This window comes from Mytilus californianus, unplaced genomic scaffold (assembly GCF_021869535.1).
Source record: "Mytilus californianus isolate M0D057914Y unplaced genomic scaffold, xbMytCali1.0.p SCAF_8, whole genome shotgun sequence".
Lineage (NCBI taxonomy): Eukaryota > Metazoa > Mollusca > Bivalvia > Mytilida > Mytilidae > Mytilus > Mytilus californianus.
Window position 1 is genome coordinate 51161609 of NW_026262734.1, and position 20673 is coordinate 51182281.

A 20673-nucleotide genomic window follows, 5' to 3' on the forward strand; every position below is an offset into this window, starting at 1 on the left:
TTTCTCTACTTCGTACCGATCTTTTGACATAGACTGGTTTTCATAGTTCATATGTACTGCTGTAAGACCACTGTTACACGTTGGGGAAAAGGGGGGGGGGGGGGGGGGTGGTAGGCGCTCACAAACATGTATCACCGACACATTTTGGATGTGCCTGTCTTAAATCAGGAGCATATAGATCAGTGGTTTTCGTTGGTTCATGTCTGTCAATTTTTTTCTGCGGAAATTATTTTATTATAAATAAGTTAGTTTTCTCATTAAAATTGTTTCATATTTTCACGTTGAGAATTTGTATAGCCGAATATACGGTATGGGGTGTTCTCATTGTTGGATGCTGTACGGTACGGTAAACGACACTTTCTTCATTTATTATAAAGTTTCATTTTAAAAAGAAATGTTTTTCATCATCTGATTTTTACCAACTAAATAGTTGTCAATAATTATATTCGATGTTCAATATAATAAAATTGAGAATGGAAATGGGGGATTTGTGTCAAAGAGACAACAACCCGACCAAACAGCAGAAAAAGAATGTAAAAGACTTATGATTCACATTCTCGTATCATAACCTTGTTTGCTTTTTATGTTTTTTGTCAAACAATTTCTTATGAAGTTATATACTTGCAAGCATACAGGAATATTACTTTTCCATCCCGAGAAGTCAATTAAAAAAATGCATCTGTTATAAACCTTTTTATATCTGCATATTCTTAAAAGCAATAAAAATAAGATCTATATAAAGGTTTCTTTTAATTATCAACACTGGTTAGGGTATTTAATTGGTGGTGCATAGGGTATTGTATGGTCCTACTACAAGTATTCATTGAACATATGATCAGGTAGTTGTACCTGTATTACTGTAACTTTAATATATTCCAATCTCACCTGTGCCCTCGGCAAAACCAACATCCAGGATGTACACAAAGAGCTTATGAAGTAATATCGCGCAATAACTATGACTTATCAATCCCCCATGTGGCGTGACACTTGAAGTTTGCAACTTCAAACGAGACCTGAAATTGCGAAACTCAATCATCTGTACAATACACCTGTGACCTATGATGACCTCATGGCATGGCACCTGGATTCCTTATGAAAGTGGGCAGAAAGAAGTGTAGTTTGGGCTAGTTAAAAAGTCCCATCTTTACACCTTCTAAATCTGCGTGTCATTCGTAAAACAGAAAATATCATGTCAATATTCTTTTTAATTATATTGTCGAATCCATCGTCATCACACATAATCATTGTTTATTACTGTCATGCGTTTTGTTGGATAATAATCGAAACTGAATTTGTGCTGTACCCATATGACAATATGAATGAATGTAACCACTGACGTAGTAGCCTCGTTCTGAGTGACTTCCGGGATGGAAATATGCATATTTGACAGGTCGATAAATCGTTGCATTAAAATCTCATTGAAATACATATTTTACCAAATAGTTGACACTTATATTGCTATCGATGTATTTTTGGGGAAAGTTAAGTATAAATAAACATTTTTGAAACACAAATTGAAAAACGTGTCATGTCTCCTTTAACTAGCTGTCAGTAACTGCGAGTACTCTCAAATCGTACTTTCTTGTTAATTTGACCTGTTGATAATATTTGTAATGCTATTTTGTTAGTTAATGTTAACTTGTATCTGTTCTAAATACCAGCTTTGTTTGGAATTACTATAAATTTTCACTTCTTCGTACTATGAACATCAAAATTATATCCTTTCTCCTTTAATACTGTATAGATGTTACAGTAAAAAGATGGAATTAGGAATTACACGTAATTACTTAAATTAAGGAATTGCTTGTAATTCCTGTTGCACTTAGTTAATACAAGTAATTCCTAAAACTGCCCACTTATTACCAGTTATTACTAATTTTTGAATGAATTTTTACACCTATTTACTAACTGATAAAACAATGTTGCATTGTATATGATCAGCTGATCAAAAATAAGGGCAATTATGATTAGAAGATCATTCAGTTCTATTACAAAGTGATCATCCTTAGATATACCTTGATGTTAAAAATGTTAAACTGTCTGAAACATATTGGCTGTAATGAACGATGATGAAGAATAAATATTTACTGAGACGTTGTTCAAATTTTACACCGTATGGCCTTTTACAATGAGCAAAGCCCATACCGCATAGTCAGCTATAAAAGGCCCCGAAATTACAAATGTAAATCAATTCAAATAAGAAAACTAGCGGCCTAATAAATGTACCAAAAAATGAACGAAAAAAAATATGTCACACAGCAATAAACGACAACCACTGTAATAGTTTTCAAGACATTTCTGTAGTATTTCAAATAATTCAACATTTAAAAGCTATATACCAGTCCTAATTATTAAATCAATGGCTGCAATAAAGAGGGAGGGTTAATGTGCACCTCTTGGTTTGTCAATCCTTAGCCCTTAATAGGTCCCTTTCCTGGACCCCATTCGATGCCTTAAATCTTGACTTAAAACAGGCCCATGTACTAGTAATATGCGACGGGTTAAACTAGTTTTGTCATGTCCATACCCTGTTTATTTGTGATTAATGATGTAAATACAGTCGTAGGCACGTTGTCAAATTTTTACCAGTAAGCTCCAAATATATCCAGAAATTATAATGTCCGTCTGCGTTTTGTTTGTTCGCAATTCAGGACCAGATGCTTTGTAAGGATGAGTATCATCGGCTTCAAATCCGACACTCTCAGTACGTCAATAGCTTGCCTACTAAACATCTAATAAACGGGTGTTAATATTTGCTACAGAAAAGATGGGATGAATGCAGTATGACCTGTATAATACAATTTTGTTGCAAGCATTAAGGTCAGGTTACGGCTGTAAATAGTCTATGTCACAGATTTCTTTAAATTTGGCACACACCTTGTTGAACTGTATCTGCAAATCGAAAAAATAATGCATTTATCTCTTTTTTTTTCTGAAATATTATTGATTTAATTCTTTCAAAATATGTGGTCATTTGTATAGAAACCACATAAAATCGACAAAAATGTTCTTAAATTTTGCTTTAAATCATAAAATTTCCAATGTTTACTCCGTAGATTTATCTTCAAAAACTATATGTTCTTGGTACAAAGATTTCCGTTTCTATGATGTAGAATAATAATAGGGTTACCAACTTCGTTTTTACGGTATACATCAATGAAATGTGTGTCTTAGGTGAAAAAATACCAAACAAACGGCGAGAAAATCGTAACGTTATCGCGTAATATACCGTAAAACGTCGATTTTTGACGTTTATCAGTACCTACAAAGTATAGGTAAATACACGAAAAACGGAAATTTAAGTATCAACAATATTATTTTTTCGATTTTCATCAAAATTATACCAAAATCTGTGACATAGCCAATTTACTGTTCCTTGACCTTAAGTTGGGAGTTGGCAGTTTCAAAACACTAACTGTTGTTAAAGAGCATGCAGTCTTAAAATACCTTTGATTTTTTAATCAAAAAGTAAGCCCTCCAATCCCAGTCCTTTACTTTCTTGTTCGGTTTCTTAAATTATGTCTCAAACTTTAAAACTAAAATACTAAGTTAGTAAATAGCTGTAAAAATTACTAAAAATATCAATGATTACCTGTAATTACTGAAACAATTAGTAAATACATGTAATAATTAATTCGACTATTAATTACAGTTATTTACTGAATTGTTTAGTAATTACATGTAATTCCTAATTTCACCTATTTACTGTAACATATACATCACACGTCCGGCACCCGTACTTGAAGAACACGAAGATTTATCGAGCTCAATTTTATAGGTTTATTGTTGATATTCATCCCACATATACCAAGTTTTAGAATAGTTTTATTGACATACAAGAAATTTCTTGGTATTCATAAACAGAAGATTATACAGACAGAAGAAGAAGTATATTTAACAACAAAATTATTTTCATTTACCTGTGTATAATAATTAAGCTGCCTTATGCTAGCACCCTAGATTTGTGTTTTTCCCAATGAATGCTGAAAAAAGTGCCATTGTTATAATCTAGCAGACTGATATGTTATTTATAACTAATTGGACACTTTTTTCATACTTTAAATTCTGGAATACAAAAAATATAACCAGAATAACCTTAAATGATCGTCGAACGACCCATAATATTTGAAGTTGCACATAGGAAATAGTGCTCAATAGAAATCCGTACGTAGTTGATTATCCCCTGTGCTTTTGGCTAAGATGTCAAAGAACAATTGTATAAAATATTTCATCGCCGAAAATCTGTAATTACAAGTCGTTTCTATTTCCCAAATGGCACAATGCGCAGGAATATTGTTCATGTACAACACATCTCTGTGATAGAGGAAATAAAGTTATATATCTAAGTTGGCGGTAATTTCACAACTTATCTTGATAAATCAGGTTGTTGTTTTATGAATGAAACGAGGTCATGAAACAGATCCGGAAATCGACGTCGATGGGATGTTTTAAGTAATGCGGACAACTCGTCCCCGAGACAAGTCGGACCGAATCCACTCGAACGGTCTAAGGAGACAACTCGGATCGCTTGTCAAATTTACTTAGGGTTTCATAACATGTCTAGCGGAACCATCAATCTTTTGTTTGTGCATTGGGGTCTATTAAGGGGTATTTTGGGGGTCTAAAGAAGGGATGTAGAACCCTATGGGGTTTTAGTTTTTAAATTTTCAAATGACTATTTCTCGAAAACAGTAAGTGATTGACACACGCGGTCCTTAGTACTCCTTCAATTTGAAAATGTGCTTTTATCTTGTAAACGGTTTATTTGGCGGAGTACCCGGTGTCACCCACCCCCTTCTGTTTGAGAACTTGTAAACGGTCAAGATCCCCACCCTAAACCATATATATTCATGTATGGGACAATATAACAAATCGAATGAAATATATTGGGAGTCCCTGGGGTCACCCCACCCCTCCTGTTTGAGAATTGGTAAATGGTAGAGATCCCCACCCCTAAACCATATTTATTCATGTATATGACAATATAACAAATCAAATGAAATATATGGGGAGTCCCTGGGGTCAACCCACCCCTCCTGTTTGAGAACTTGGAAATGGTCGGGATCCCCACTCCTAAACCATATACTGTGGATTCATTTATTTTCGTGGGTATCAATTTTCGTGGATTGAAGAAAACTTGCATTTTCGTGGATATTTAATTTCGTTGGTTTGGCAAAGTCTGCATACATTCCTTTAGAAAATTTATAATTCGTTGAACATTTAAATTCGTGGTTCTCCTGTACCAACGAAATCCACGAAAATTGGTATCCAATGAATATTAATGAATCCACAGTATATGTATGTATGGGACAATAAAACAGATCAAATGAAAATAATTTGGGGAAGTACCCGGTGTCACCAACCCCCTTATGTTTCAGAACTTGTAAACGGTCGAGATCCCCACCCCTAAACCATATATATTCATGTATGGGACAATATAACATATCAAATGAAATAGATGAAGAATCCCTGGGGTCACCCCACCCCTCCTGTTTGAGAACTGGTAAACAGTCGAGATCCCCTCCCCGCAAACCATATATATTCATGTATGAGACAATAAAACAAATCAAATGACATATGGGGGAGTCCCTGGTGTCACCAAAACCCTCCTGTTTGAGAACTTGTAAACGATAGAGATCCCCACCCCTAAACCATATTGATTCATGTATAGGACAATTTAACAAATCAAATGAAATATATGGGAAGTCCCTAGGGTCACCCCATCCCATACTGTTTGAGAACTTGAAAATGGTCGAGATCCCCATCCCTAAACCATATGTATACATGTATGGGACAATAAAACAAATCAAATGAAATATAGGGGGAGTCCCTAGGGTCACCCCACCCCCTCCTGTTTGAGAAATTGTAAACGGTCGAGATCCCCACCCTAAACCATATATAATCTTGTATGGGACAATTTAACAAATCAAATGAAATATATGGGGAGTCCCTGTGGTCACCCCACCCCCTCCTATTTGAGAACTTAGAAATGGTTGAGATCCCCACCCCTAACCCATATATATATATATATGTATGGGACAATAAAACAAATCAAATGAAATATTGGGGGAGTCCCTTGGGTCACCCCACCACTCCTGTTTGAGAACTTTGAAATGGTCCATATCCCCACCCCTAAACCATATATATTCATGTATAGGACAATTTTAAAAACAAATCAAATGAAATATAGGGGGAGTCCCTGGGGGATCCCCACCACTAAACCATATATATTCATGTATGGGACAATATAACAAATCTAATGAAATATATGGGTAGTACCTGGGGTCACCTCAGCACCTACTGTTTGAGAACTTGTAAATGGCCGAGATCCCCACCCCTAAACCATATATATTCATGTATGGGACAATTTAACAAATCAAATGAAATATATGGTGAGTCTCTAGGGTCTCCCCACCCCCTCCTGTTGGAGAACTTGTAAACGGTCGAGATCCCCACCCCTTAACCATATATTTTCATGTATGGGACAGTGTAACAAATCAAATGAAATATATGGGGAGTCCCTGGGGTCACATCACTCCCTATTGTTTGAGAACTTGGAAATGGTCGAGATCCCTAAACCATATATATTCAAGTATGGGACAATAAAACAAATCAAATGAAATATAGGGGAATCCCTGGGGTCACCCGACCCCCTCCTGTTTGAGAACTTGTAAACGATCGAGATACCCACTCCTAAACCATATTTATTCCTGTTCGTCATTTCAAAAAGATTTATTTCTTGTTTATTATAAAATTTTATTGATGAGTCTAGGTTAATTGAATTTACACTAATTATTTTTTGAATTATTTCTGGGCCTATAATATTTTTCATTTATGGCTCATTTTAAAGAAAAACATATAAATCTTTCAAGCAGTCTAAAGCCCAAGAATGTTTGACCAAATGTTTTATAATCACCTGTCATTTTATTCCAAAATGGTATGGAGTGACATCATGGACTTGGGGTGAGGATGGGGGTCATTTACATTGATATATATGCGTTGCTTTTGAAAACCTTGATGAAATATTAATTAATTTGCCTTAATAATCAATTCATTAGATAAACATAATTGTACATTATACGAATATTTAATGTTTGTTCTTTCAAATCTTAAAAAAAAAATTGAAGCAACACTGCCACAGTTTTCATATTATGGTTGCCTTGGTTTTTGGTTAACTGCCTACAGCGCTTACAGTGCTTTGATTTTTCAAAGTTGATGTTTTTTTGAAATTGTTTAGCATTTCACAGTGGTATAATACTTTTACTTTAATTATTCATCCCTTATTTTTATCAACTTTGTATTTACATTGTATTATACATCAAATTTATTCGTTCAGTGTATAAAAATAAAATTGAGAATGGAAATGGGGAATGTTTCAGAGACAACAATCCGACCATAGGGCAGACAACAGCCGTGGGCCACCAATGGGTCTTCAATGCAGCGAGAAACTCCTGCACCCGGAGGCGTCCTTCAGCTGGCCCCTTAACAAATATGTATACTAGTTCAGTGATAATGGACGTCATACTAAACTCCGAATTATACACAAGAAACTAAAATTAAAAAACATACAAGACTAACAAAGGCCAGAGGCTCCTGACTTGGGACAGGCGCAAAAATGCGGCGGGGTTTAACATGTTTTTTGAGATCTTAACCCTCCCCCTATATCTCTAGCCAATGTAGAAAAACTAACACACAACAATACGCACAGTAAAACTCAGTTTAAGAGAAGTCCGAGTCTGATGTCAGAATAGGTCACAAAAGAAAATAAACAAAATGACATTAATACATAAATTAACAAAAGACTACTAACATTTACTGACATGCCAGCTCCAGACCTCAATCAAACTGATTGAAAGATTATGTCTTCATCGTAAGAATATCAAGCACAATCCCTCCCGTTAGGGGTTTAGTGTTAAACCATCATAATATATATGAGAAGAACATAACCTGTGTAATGCCAACAACTGGTTTATGAATAAATGTGTTTAATTCCGATGCAAAGACCCTATAAGTGAATCAATATTAAACCCAAAATATGCAATCTTTAATGACCTGACAACAGTATCCCTTCTTAATAAGTCTGTTTAAAGGTTTTGTAAGCTTTTGAGGTGAATACTGACATTTTTATACGACCGCAAAAATTTTTTTGTGGTCGTATATTGGTATGACGTTGGCGTCGTCGTCGTCGTCATCGTCGTCGTCGTCGTCCGGCGTCGTCCGAAGACACATTGGTTTTCGCACTCTAACTTTAGTTTAAGTGAATGGATCTCTATGAAATTTTACCACAAGGTTCAATACCACAAAAAATTGGTTGGGATTGATTTTGGGGGTTATGGTGCCAACAGTAAAGGAATTAGGGGCCAAAAAGGGGCCAAAAATAAGCATTTTTGTAACTTCCAGACATAACTTGTGTGTTAGTGTATGGATCTCTCTGACATTGTACCACAAGGTTCCATATCACGAAAGGAATGCTGGGATTGATTTTGGGGGTAATTACCTCAAAATTTTAGGAATTAGGGGCCAAAAAAGGGGCAAAAAACAAGCATTTCTCTAGTTTCATGACAATAACTTGTGTGTTAGTGTATGGATCTTTCTGAAATTGTACTACAAGGTTCCATATCACAAAGGGAAATCTGGAATTGAGTTTGGGGGTAATTGCCGAAACGTTTAGGAATTGGGGGCCAAAAAGGGGCCAAAAAACACATTTTTCTAGTTTCCAGACAATAACTTGTTTTCAAGTGTATGGATCTCTCTGAAATTGTACTGCAAGGTACCATACCACAAAAGGAAGGCTGGGATTGATGATTGGGGTAATTGCCTCGATATTTTAGGAATTAGGGGCCAAAAAGGGGCAAAAAACAAGCATTTTTCTAGTTTCAGGACAATAACTTATGTGTAAGTGTATGGATCTTTCTGAAATTGTACTACAAGGTTCCATATTACATTGGGAAAGCTGGGTTTGAGTTTGGGGTTAATTGCCCTAAACGTTTAGGAATTTGGGGCCAAAAAGGGGCCAAAAATCACATTTTTCTAGTTTCCAGACAATAACTTGTGTTCAAGTGTATAGATCTCTCTGAAATTGTACTGCAAGGTACCATACTACAAAGGGAACCTGGGATTGAGTTTGGGTGTGATGAATCATAAGGGGGTTCAAAAAATTTGGGGGGTGGATTTTTTTTTTTCCTTTTTTTTTTCTTTTAAATTTTCCAATTTTTCAAGTTGGTCCAAATCGGGGTCCAAAATTAAACTTTGTTTGATTTCAACAAAAATTGAATACATGGGTTCTTTGATATGCTGAATCTAACCATGTATTTAGATTTTTGATTTTTGGGCCCCGTTATCAACTTTGTCCACATTGAGGTCGAAAGGGTCCAAAATTAAACTTTGTTTGATTTCATCAAAAATTGAATTCTTGTGGTTCTTTGATATGCTGAAACTTACCATGTATTTAGATTTTGGATATTGGACCATAATAGGTGAATGTCCAATTTAAAATTTTTAAGTTCGTAGACCACATTCATTCTGTGTCAGAAACCTATGCTGTGTCAAATATTTAATCACAATCCAAATGCAAAGCTGTATCAAGCTTGAATGTTGTGTCCATACTTGCCCCAACTGTTCAGGGTTCGAACTCTGCGGTCGTATCAAGCTGTGCCCTGCATTTTATTGTGCTTTGTAAAGAATATTACCATAAAAGATTGGATGTGAAATACCTGAACGTATAAGATGTCTGCATGTTGAGTGATATTTACGAATGATGTCCTTGTACTGATGATAAAATTTAGTAAGTGTTTTGACTAGTTTGTGATATCGAAAACCCTGGTGTAATAATTTTTCAGTAATACATAAATTTCTCTCGCTAAAAGCTAATACGTTGTTACATACACGAGCGAATCGTACACGTTGAGATATATAAACACCATAAGATGGTGAAAAGGGAACGTCACCATCTAAAAATGGATAATTAACGATATGAAATGAAAAATCATCTCTTTTATCATAAATTTTTGTATTAAGCTTCCCGTTAATGATATAGATATAAAGATATGTTCATTTATGTTACTACGTTTTTATACCCCATGCAACGAGTTGCGGAGGGTATAATGTTTTTGACCCGTCCGTCCGTCCGTCAGTCCGTCAGTCTGTCATTCCGTCAGTCCGTCAGTCCGTCAGTCCTGTTTCTTGTCATCGCAACTCCTCTCAAACCATACAACAATTTCACGAAACCTTTTCAGATAATAAGGACATACTACGTAGATGTGCATATCGACAGGAAATTACGATTCAGTTTTTTTCCAGGAGTTACGCCCCTTTGAACTTATTTGCCCAATATACTACTGCAACCTTTTGTCATCGCAACTCCTCTCAAACCACACAACAGAATTTCATGAAACCTTTTCAGATAATAAGGACATACTACGTAGATGTGCATATCGACAGGAAATTACAATTCAATTTTTTCCAGGAGTTACGCCCCTTTGAACTCATTTGCCCAATATACTACTGCAACCTTTTGTCATCGCAACTCCTCTCAAACCACACAACAGAATTTCATGAAACTGTGTAGATAATAAGGACATACTATGTAGAATTGCATATTGACAGGAAATCATGATTCAATTTTTTTTTCTAATACAATTTTTTTTTCTTCCACTTATTTTATTTCTCCAATGACAATGTGGGGACGTGGGGTATGTAAGTGCGCTCACTAAGGTTCTTTAATTTTTATTGAGTTAAGCCATTCCAATTGATATTTTATAGTGTGTCTTTCTATGTTGTGATGTTACACTATTGTTTCAGATAAGGGAGAAGGTTTGGTACCAATAAAACGTTTACTATCGCTGCAATTGTTTGCACCTGCCCTAAGTCAGAAATCTGATGTTCAGTAGTTGTGATTTGTTGATGTGGTTCATCATGATTTTATAAGTGTTTCTCGTTTCTCGTTTTTTATATAGATTAGACCGTTGGTTTTTCCGTTTGATTGGTTTTACACTAGTAATTTTTTGGGGCCTTTGTAGCTTACTGTTCGGTGTGAGCCAAAGCTCCATGTTGAAGACCGTACCTTGACCTATAATGGTTTACTTTTATAAATTGTGACTTGGATGGAGAGTGGTCTCATTGGCACTCATACCACATCTTCCTATATCTGTCATCAAAGTTACCAGGATTGAAATTGTTATAAAACTGAAACAGAATGCTCATTACAATAAAAAAAAACAGATCAAATTTGAATTAAGGGGTTGTAACTTTTACCTTTCTAGAATTTTGCTTTAAATTTTTATACGACCGCAAAAAATGTATACACAAAAGGAAGGTTGGGTTTGATTTTGGGGCTATGGTTCTAACAGTTTAGGAATAAGGGGCCCAAATTAGCATTTTAGTAGTTTCCAGACAATAACTTGTGTTAAAGTATATGAATCTCTCTGAAATTGTACCACAAGTTTCCATACCACAAAGGGATGGTTAGGATTGACTTTGGGGGATTATGGCTCAAACCTTTTAGGAATTGGGGGGAAAAAAGGGGGAAAAACATGGGTTTCCTGGTTAATGGACAATAAAAACAATTTTAAAGCAGTCTAAAGGAGGCAATCCAATCACATTTAAAGTACAATGTTGTGTATTTTTGGATTACCTCCCTTACACTGCTTGTAAGTTATGTATAAAGAAATGTTGTATTGTCTTGAGGTGATTAACTGTCAATTATTTTTAAAGTTACTATTAAGTAATATTAGTTTTAGCCTTGATAATGTTTGTCATTTTATTGGAAAAATTCCTCATTTATTTTTTAAATAAAACTCGAGTTGATTCCCTTTTTCCCACTTTTAAAAATAACTTTTACCAGTGATGACACCTGTTATATAAACATACTTCACTTGGATGAAGGTGTTGGGATAGATTAACACATGAGGGATAACAATTTTTCATCTAGGGCAGTATGTTTTTATTATACTGAACGCCTTATTATTCACGTCTGCACAATGTTATAAGAAGAACAATTGCAAAAAGATAAAATGGTAAATTAAGATAATTGACTAATAACTGTAATGACTTTAATTGAGCGTATTTCCTAACAATGCAAAAACCGCTTTTAAGAAATCATTTGTTATCTAAATTGAAAAAAATAGCTTAAAGAGGGAAGAAAGATACCGGAGGGACATTCAAACTCAGAAATCGAAAATAAATTGACAACGCTATGGCTAAAAGAAAAAGACAGACAAGTAATAGAACACAAGACACAACGTAGAAAGTAAAAGACCAAACAACACGAACACCACCAAAAACTGGGGGTGTTCGCAGGTGCTGCGAAATGGTAAGTAGATTCTGCCCCACATGTGGCACCCGTCTAAATGCTCATGTTATTACTAACCCGGTTAATAGTTTAATTCAAAAACCTAGCTCTGCAAGTATAAATTGAATTTGAAATTCTGAATTAAAAACAAAGAATTTCAATCTGATTATAGGACAGTGTTGATTTGGAAGAGGAATGTTTAAAGAAGACTTGTGAAGAAGGATCGCCACTTCTAGGCCTCATTGCCTTAGAAGAAAGTGACTGTGATCCATTACCATGGTTACAAGAACAGATAGTCATTGATGGATGTGAAAAAAATGAAATCTCTGACAGAAAGCTTAGAAATAAGAGCCAATCAGATAAAGGAGAGATAGAATCAGGTGAGACCAATCAAGAAAAGTTGTGGCATTGTAAAAAGTGTGAATTTTCAACAGGTGATAAGAAGGAACAAGAGAGACACCGAAAGCATCACTCTTACCTCAAAAGAAAGCTCAAAATGTCTAAACTATGTAAACCTCCAAAATATTTTTGTGATGAATGTGGAAATGAATATAAAACTGAAGTTGGTTTGATTCAACATAAAAAATTATCGCATTCGGATAAGCCTATATTGAGTTGTGTACTTAGAGGGTGTAAATCCCGTTTTGTGGAAGAATCTGCTTTACAAAAACATTTGTTATGGCACAAATCACAAGGTGTTCTGAAATGTAGGAAATGTGCACAGGTATTTGTACTAAAGGGTGCACTAAAAAGACACGAGGATTATTGTGTCAAAAGATTAATGTTTCGATGTGACATTTGTAATAAAGTGTATAAAGCTCAAAGAAATCTTTCTGAACATATGAGCAAAATGCATTGTGAGGGGGGTAAAGGCTTCAATTATAGGGAATCTTTAAAGTTTAGCAGAAATATCAACAGTTTGACTTCTGGAGTTGAACAGAATAAAAGAGCAAGTTTAACAGTCGAGAATACAAGTTTAGAAACCACGATGGAAGAGTTTAATGCTGATAATGTTGAGGAATTTGTTGCAGGGATGAATTCAATTTTACTCACCCAGCAGAATGAGAAAAAAACAAGACAGACACATGACGTTTACCGTTGTATACAGTGTGAATTCTCAACAGTAGATAAAACACAGTATACTAAACATAGAAAACACCATGATTATTTAAAGCTTAAGCAAAAGCTAAAGAGTGCAGAACCCCAATCACAAACTTGTGGTAAGTGTGAAACAGAGCATAAAGCTACACTTGACTTGAAAGTTCATACGGAAAAAGTACATTCTTTGGTATTTGAATGCCTCGAGAAAGGTTGTTTTAAATATTTTTCGGATGAACACAAGTTAAATGAACATTTAATAGAGCATGCAGAAACTGTTTTAATAAAATGTGGGAAGTGTGCAAAATCATTTGTTACAAAACATGATTTGAACAAACATGATGTTATCTGCATTCCTAACAGAACAGTACAACGTGATACTGCTCATGAAAACGATGAAAATGGTGATGATGTAGTTGATAATGATGACATGGATGATGATGATGGTGATGATGGTGATGATGATGATGATAATGATGATGATATTGAGGGTATTGTTAAAACGTTAAATAAGGCTATTAATAAGAAAAGAAAGTCAAAGGTTTATAAATGTGAGAAATGTAATTTTTCAACAAAAGATCATAAGGATTATGAAAAGCATACACGCCGCCATCGTTATTTAAATTGGAAGGAAACACAGATACATATTTGTAGATATTGTGGGTTGACCTTCAGGACAATATCAGGAATGACTAAACATGAGCTCACTTTTCATTCGGATCAATTTTATAAATGCAAGGTTAAATCCTGCACTAGTGTATTTAAGTATAAACAGCAATTAGAAAAACACATATTAAAGCATAAAGAAAGGGGTCTTTTGAAATGCAAGAAATGTAACAAGAAATTTGTTTTTAAATATAAGCTAACACCACATGAAGATAAATGCATAAGAAATATGACAGCAAATGAACAGACTCAGTGTCACTTATGCGGAAAACAGGTTGGGAGCAAATCAGGATTGTTAAAGCACATGAGAAAACATTATGATGGAATGTTTCATTGCTTTTGTGGAAAAACATTTGACAGTATTAAAAATCTTAATCAGCATAAAAAAATTCACCATGATCCTATGCTTAAACCATTTTGTGAAAAAGAGGTTTCCGAGGAGAGTGACGATAGTATAGATTCAGATTCAGATGAAATGGAAAATAGTACATCTTTAAGTTCAAGTGCATAGTATAATTCGAAAAGTACTAAAGAAAAGCAAAAAGTACTTGAATAATGGAAATGAAGAGTTGGTTATAAAACATGTTTATTTCGCAGATTGTCACAATTTAACATCAATAGTGGTCGTGGAATGGCAACAGAAAATTATGAAAAAACTTAGTAAGATGTGAGAAAGGATTATGACATGGCGTTTGGTGATAAAGGTGATAAGTTGATATTGAAGAATAAACAAAATGATGGTGATGCTAAACGTTGGCATTGAATGAATTTATCTCTGATGTTGTAAAATGAAGATATTATTGACTATACATAGTGACATTGAATAGTCTGACGAATATATGCGTGTACCTTGCAAAGTCCTCATTCTCGTCAGACAGTTTTAACTTGATCTCGACCTCTATATATCAGATACTATAGGCGATAGGTCTCCTATATTTGATGTAAGGAATGATTGTAAGTTGAACCTGCCATGGCCAATTGGCAGGTATCATCTGAACTTGACCTCATTTTCATGGTTCAGTAGTTTAAGTTTCGTTTTTGTCGAGCCTGCGACTTTTGTCTCAGAAAGCTCGACATAGGGATAGTGATCCGGCGGCGGCGGTGGCGGCGGCGTTAGCTAACTTCTTAAAAGCTTTATATTTTAGAAGCTAGAAGACCTGGATGCTTCATACTTTGTATATAGATGCCTTATGTTACGAAGTTTCCGTCTGTCATATGTCCATTGTCCTTAACCTCATTTTCATGGTTCAGTGGCTTCTTGAAAAAAGTCAACATTTTTTGTAATGTTAATTTCTTTCTTATTGTGAGTAATAGGATAACTATATTTAGTATGTGCGTACCTTGCAACAGTAGGGTGCCCAGTCAGCAAATTTGATCGATTTGGGTTAACGGAATAACACACGGCTATATTTTATATCATTGGAAAGAAGAGAACAAGCCTCGTCGAAATATTGATGTCGTCGTTGTCTACAGTGGTCACGATTTTCTTAAATTTGGGTCAAAGGTCAAATCTAAAATTTCAAGGAAAACGTAGAGTCTCGTTTAGACGGCTGGCCACCCCTACATATTTGCGTTTATAGCAAAATAAATTCGAATAATTCAAAGGATTATAACTATAGTTTCTATATTTAGGACTAATTTGATAATTATATTGCCAAATATGGTTCGAGATTGACATTTGTACTTATAGGGTGCACATTTACAATTTTCATTCAGCTGTTAAATAACAGTGACCTTGACCTTTTAAAAATTCAAAAATCGGAATTTTTACATAAGATTCGATACAAGTGATCTTTAGAGATATTTTTTTAGATATTAACATTTATAAGTTGCCCTCCCAAAATGTTACTTTTTCCGTCTTTTGATAGAAGGTGTTCTTCATGATGATTTTCTGGGTAAATATCCTATTTTCTTTTGATGAACGTGGAAGCACATCAAATAGTACTTAGTTCCAAAACTGATGAATATTAACGCAGAATTGATTGAATTAGCAGGTCTGAGTATATATTTGCTTTACAGAAAAAAAAACAAAAAAAACTGCAAACGGCGAAAAAGGGGGAGGGTTTATGTTACAAGTTAAGAAAACAAAATGAGAATTAGAAACAGCAGGCTGATCACTCCATCTTACACACTTATATCAAGTGTAATGTACATGACTTATCGAACATAAATTGGCCTACAATTGACATGAAGTTAAAGATTATCTACAAAAAGAAAGTTTTGTACAGCATCGATGTATCTTACAAACACTTGTAAACAACATCAATCTTATTAAAATATAGATATCTGTTTTCGTTATCCTCATTTGAGCTTATATATAAGAGCACGCGAGTTAATAAAGATCAGAATTTTAATAAGAGCGTAACAACATAGAAAAATTTCCGAAGCTAGTAGTAGCTATTACGTTTCCTTGTCTACTGTTAAGTTGAAAGCCCACTCATACCGTATGGTCGGCTATAAAAAGGCCAGTTATGAAAAAAATGAAAGAATTCTTTTGAAAAAAAATAAGGTCTGATTTATAACAAAAGCTAGTTTTTACGGTAATGATGTTTATGATCATACTTTTCTCGGACTATTGATGACGTCCTTATATTAGTTTTCAGTAAGGGAACACCCATTTGATTTCGAAAACAGGGAGGGAATGAGGATTTTGAAAATGAATTACTTGGCCTGGTATGAACTGAAATAATTGACTTTGCACAAGACAGGATGAGAATGAACACTCTTCAACATGAAATGCAGGATAGTTGAGGATATGAATGTGTACAAAAGTGAAAATAAATTTTCTCGCCGCCAGTCCCATCCCTTTCTTCAGAATATAAAATGTTCTACCCTAACGGCGAGTACTATTATATCGGTACTTTGTGTTTTTTGTCTTCATGTTAGTTGTTTTTGTGCTTCGTGCCGATTTGAAGCCATTTCAAACTGTTTTTCAGCAGATTTTTCTTATACTGTGTTGTTATACCATTGTCCAGGTCAAGGGAGGGTTGAAGGATCACAAACATGTTTAACCCCTCCAAATTCTGTATATGTCTGTCCAAAATCAGGAGCCTGCAATTAAGTGGTTGTCGTTGGTTGCTGTCTGTTGTATCTGTTTTTGTGTTGTTGCACGAACGGTGGTATATTTGTCGTTCCCACCGAGAGGGATTTATAGGTCGAAAACATCATACAAGACTTTTGATGTGCCATATTCCGGGTGTGAAACAAAACCGACCGATTTGATTCTTATACTACAATTATAACAAAATATTTATTCAATAAAAAGTTTCAAGTTTTGAAAAACAGACACAAAACAGATTTCTCCGAACAAAGTGACAATCTACAAAGTTAGTTGGCTATTCACAACAAATAAATCAACCACACAACAAGCAAAAACGACAAATGTTTTGAGTGACCTCTGTCCTTGTTAATGACCTAAAAGTGTAAACAACAAAATGATTAATGGCACGAGATAATTCGTGTTTAATCAGTTCCAAAATGTTGACTTAATTTGTGTTTTAAATTGCTAATTTCTTCAAAACAATTTTTATTTCACGCATGTAATTTGGCACACACATGCACTGTGTCTTATTGCTAAAATCAGAGTAAAAAAAATTGTGATGATACACGTAATAATTTTGCTTTCGATGAAAATAGGGTAAATTTCGGGTAAAATTTTACTCTTACTAAAATGATGAAACACTTATATCAAAATCACTTAAATACTTTCCGATTTCGTTATATGATATATTTAATATATAAACTATATTAAAGGTACTGTTTTAACTACCAACAAAGAACGCAATAATTTTATTTTTCATGTTAAAGATTCCCCGTACAATACGGTATCTGGTGGTACCCTGTAAAAACACGAAATTAAGAAAATCGTGACCACGGGAACTTACGACGACAATCATGATTGTAAAATATAAAGATTTTCCTATAATGTGCAAAAAAATCAGCCGTGTGTTATCCGTTAACTTAAACTCGTTAACTAGAGGACTTTTTGGACATTGGGCACCCTACTACAAGGTCCTCATGCCCGTCAGACAATTTTCATTTGACCCCGACCTCATTTCATGGATCAGTGAACAAGGTTAAGTTTTCGTGGTCAAGTCCATATATCAGATACTATAAGCAGTAGGTCTACTATTTTTGGTATATGGAATGATTGTAAGGTGTACATGTCCAACTGGTAGGTGTCATCTGACCTTGACCTCATTTTCATGGTTCAGTGGTCAAAGTTAAATTTTTGAGTTTTGGTCTTTTTTTCTTATACTATATGCAATAGGTCAACTATAAATGATGTATGGAAATATTTTATGATGTACATGTCAGTCTCACAGGTTTTATTTGACCTTGACCTCATTTTCACGGTTCATTTCTCAGTGTTTTCTTCAACTATAAGCAATAGATCAACTATATTTGATGTATGGAAGAATTGTAAGGTGTATATGTCTGTCTGGCAGGTATCATCTGACCTTGACCTCATTTTCATGGTTCATTGGTCAATGTTAAGTTTTCATGGTTAAGTTTGTTTCTTAGATACTATAAGCAATGGGTCAACTATATTTAATGCCTAAATTGATTGTAAGGTGTACATGTCTGTCTGGCATGGTTCATCTGACCTTGACCTCATTTTCATGGTTCATTGGTCAATGTTAAGTTTTCTTGTTTAAGACTGTTTCTTAGAAACAATAAGCAATATGTCAACTATGTTTGGTTTATTGAATGATTGTAAGGTGTACATGTACTTCTCGTTTGGTTTATCTGACCTTGACCTCATTTTCTTGGATCATGTTAAGTTTATGTGTTACTTGTAGTAAAGCTTTGTATTAAGGACTATCAACATAAAATCAATGGTTAGTAAAGAAGGCGAGACATTACATGTTCTAGGACATCAATATTTGGTGTATGGAATGATTGTAAGGTTTATTTTTGTCTAGCTATTATCATCTGACCATGACCTCATTTAATGGTTTATTGGTCAAGCTTTAGTTTTCCTGGTTGACTTTGTTTCTAATATACAAATTGCAATATGTTTACTGTATTTAAAGCATGTAATAATTGTTGTTTGTACATGTCTGACCTTGGCCTCATTTGTATGGTTCATTGATCAATTTTAAGGTTTCCTGGTTGAGGGTTGTTTCTTAAACATGCAATAGGTCACCTATATTTGAAGCATATTTGGTGTATCGAATGATTTTAAGGTGTACTTGTATTTGTATCTTGGTTTATCTGACCTTGACCTCATTTTCTTTGACCATTTTAAGTTTATTTGATAGTTGAATTAAAACTTTATATTTAGGACTGTCAACTTAATATCAATGGTTAGTAATAACGGCGAGATATTTCAACGTGTGCTCTATTGTATTTTTCAACTTTTGATTTAAAAAAAAATATATTTAGCCACCAAAAGTTCATTGAAAGTGTAACTATTGTCTAAGGAAAAGAAAATTATTCTAAATAATGAATAGATGGCAATTAAGACTGATTTTTATCATACATGTTCACGATGCTATTTGTCAAACTATCGCTTTCATGTAGCCATTTTCTTAACAAATATGATAAATTGAGACATTAAAGTGTGAAATTTATTTCTTCTTTCTTCCATTATATTTTTTGTGTTTTTTAGTACACAATGGTATATTCTTTTATAGATTTTTTTACATCTACTCATGGTATTTGTCATTAATATGCCATCATTACATATAAGCATTCCAGCTCTTAAATCTACAGCATTGTATATATAGTAAGAGTTCTTACAAATTATATCAAAAAGTGTTATAATAGAAAAAATGTTCTCTGTATCTGCCTGTTGTAATCAGGCTAAGTTGAATTGTTATAACACATATGTCATACATCAAAGACAATCTATGTTTATAAATTAAAAAAATCCTACTTGAGACACTTTGGGGTCGGGTCAATTAGCAAATTGGATATTACTGTTAATAATTTATCCTTAAATAAACATGTCTAACAACAATTATATATGTTATCATGGTGAATCTTGTTCCTGTGTTAACTTATTTATATTGTTAATTTGCTAGTTGACTACATCTTATTGCAAGATGATTGCTCAGAAACTTAAAAATATATTTTAACTTGTGACTTTTTTTTTTTAATATCTAAGGATTTAGTGAAAAAATCCTGTGAATTTGTTAATCATGTAAATAATGTGTACAGTATTACTTTAAAATCGTACGTGAATTTTTCACTTATATTGTAAATGCATTTTTTTTTTAAATTTCCAAAAAATGCATACTTTTATTAAATACTACCTGCCTAACATACATGTCCAATAAATTTTTAAAAGGAGCCTTGGTGGCTTAGTGGTCTAAGTAGTCGAACTGCTGGATCCCTAGCTTGTCAACTCTGAGGTTAATGGTTCGAATCCCGAACGTAGCAGTTGCACTTAACTCTAATCTTAAATGGCAAGGATTGTTACTTTTCCTACCAAAGGTCTATGGTGTTCCCCGTCCACTATTGCTTTCTTCAACAATAAAAACTGACCACTACAAAATAGCACAATAGTGTTGAAAGTGACATCAAACACCAATCAATCAATCAATCAATTTTGGACCAAATACTACAATTTGTCCATGTAAAAATCAGAATATTTTGTCAATAGACCTAAAGTT

The 20673-nt window shown here is 34.2% G+C and overlaps 1 protein-coding gene across 1 annotated transcript in view; it reads left to right on the forward strand.

Annotated features, from left to right (window-relative positions):
* LOC127712214 (zinc finger protein 11-like) overlaps positions 1-19629 on the forward strand; it is a 43031-nt gene extending 23402 nt beyond the window's left edge. Inside the window, exon 3 of the mRNA XM_052218520.1 lies at positions 12462-19629. Within this exon, the coding sequence (XP_052074480.1) occupies positions 12462-14564 (2103 nt within the window). The 3' untranslated portion in view covers positions 14565-19629. The remainder of the gene's footprint in view (positions 1-12461) is intronic.
* The last annotated feature ends 1044 nt before the right edge of the window (positions 19630-20673 follow it).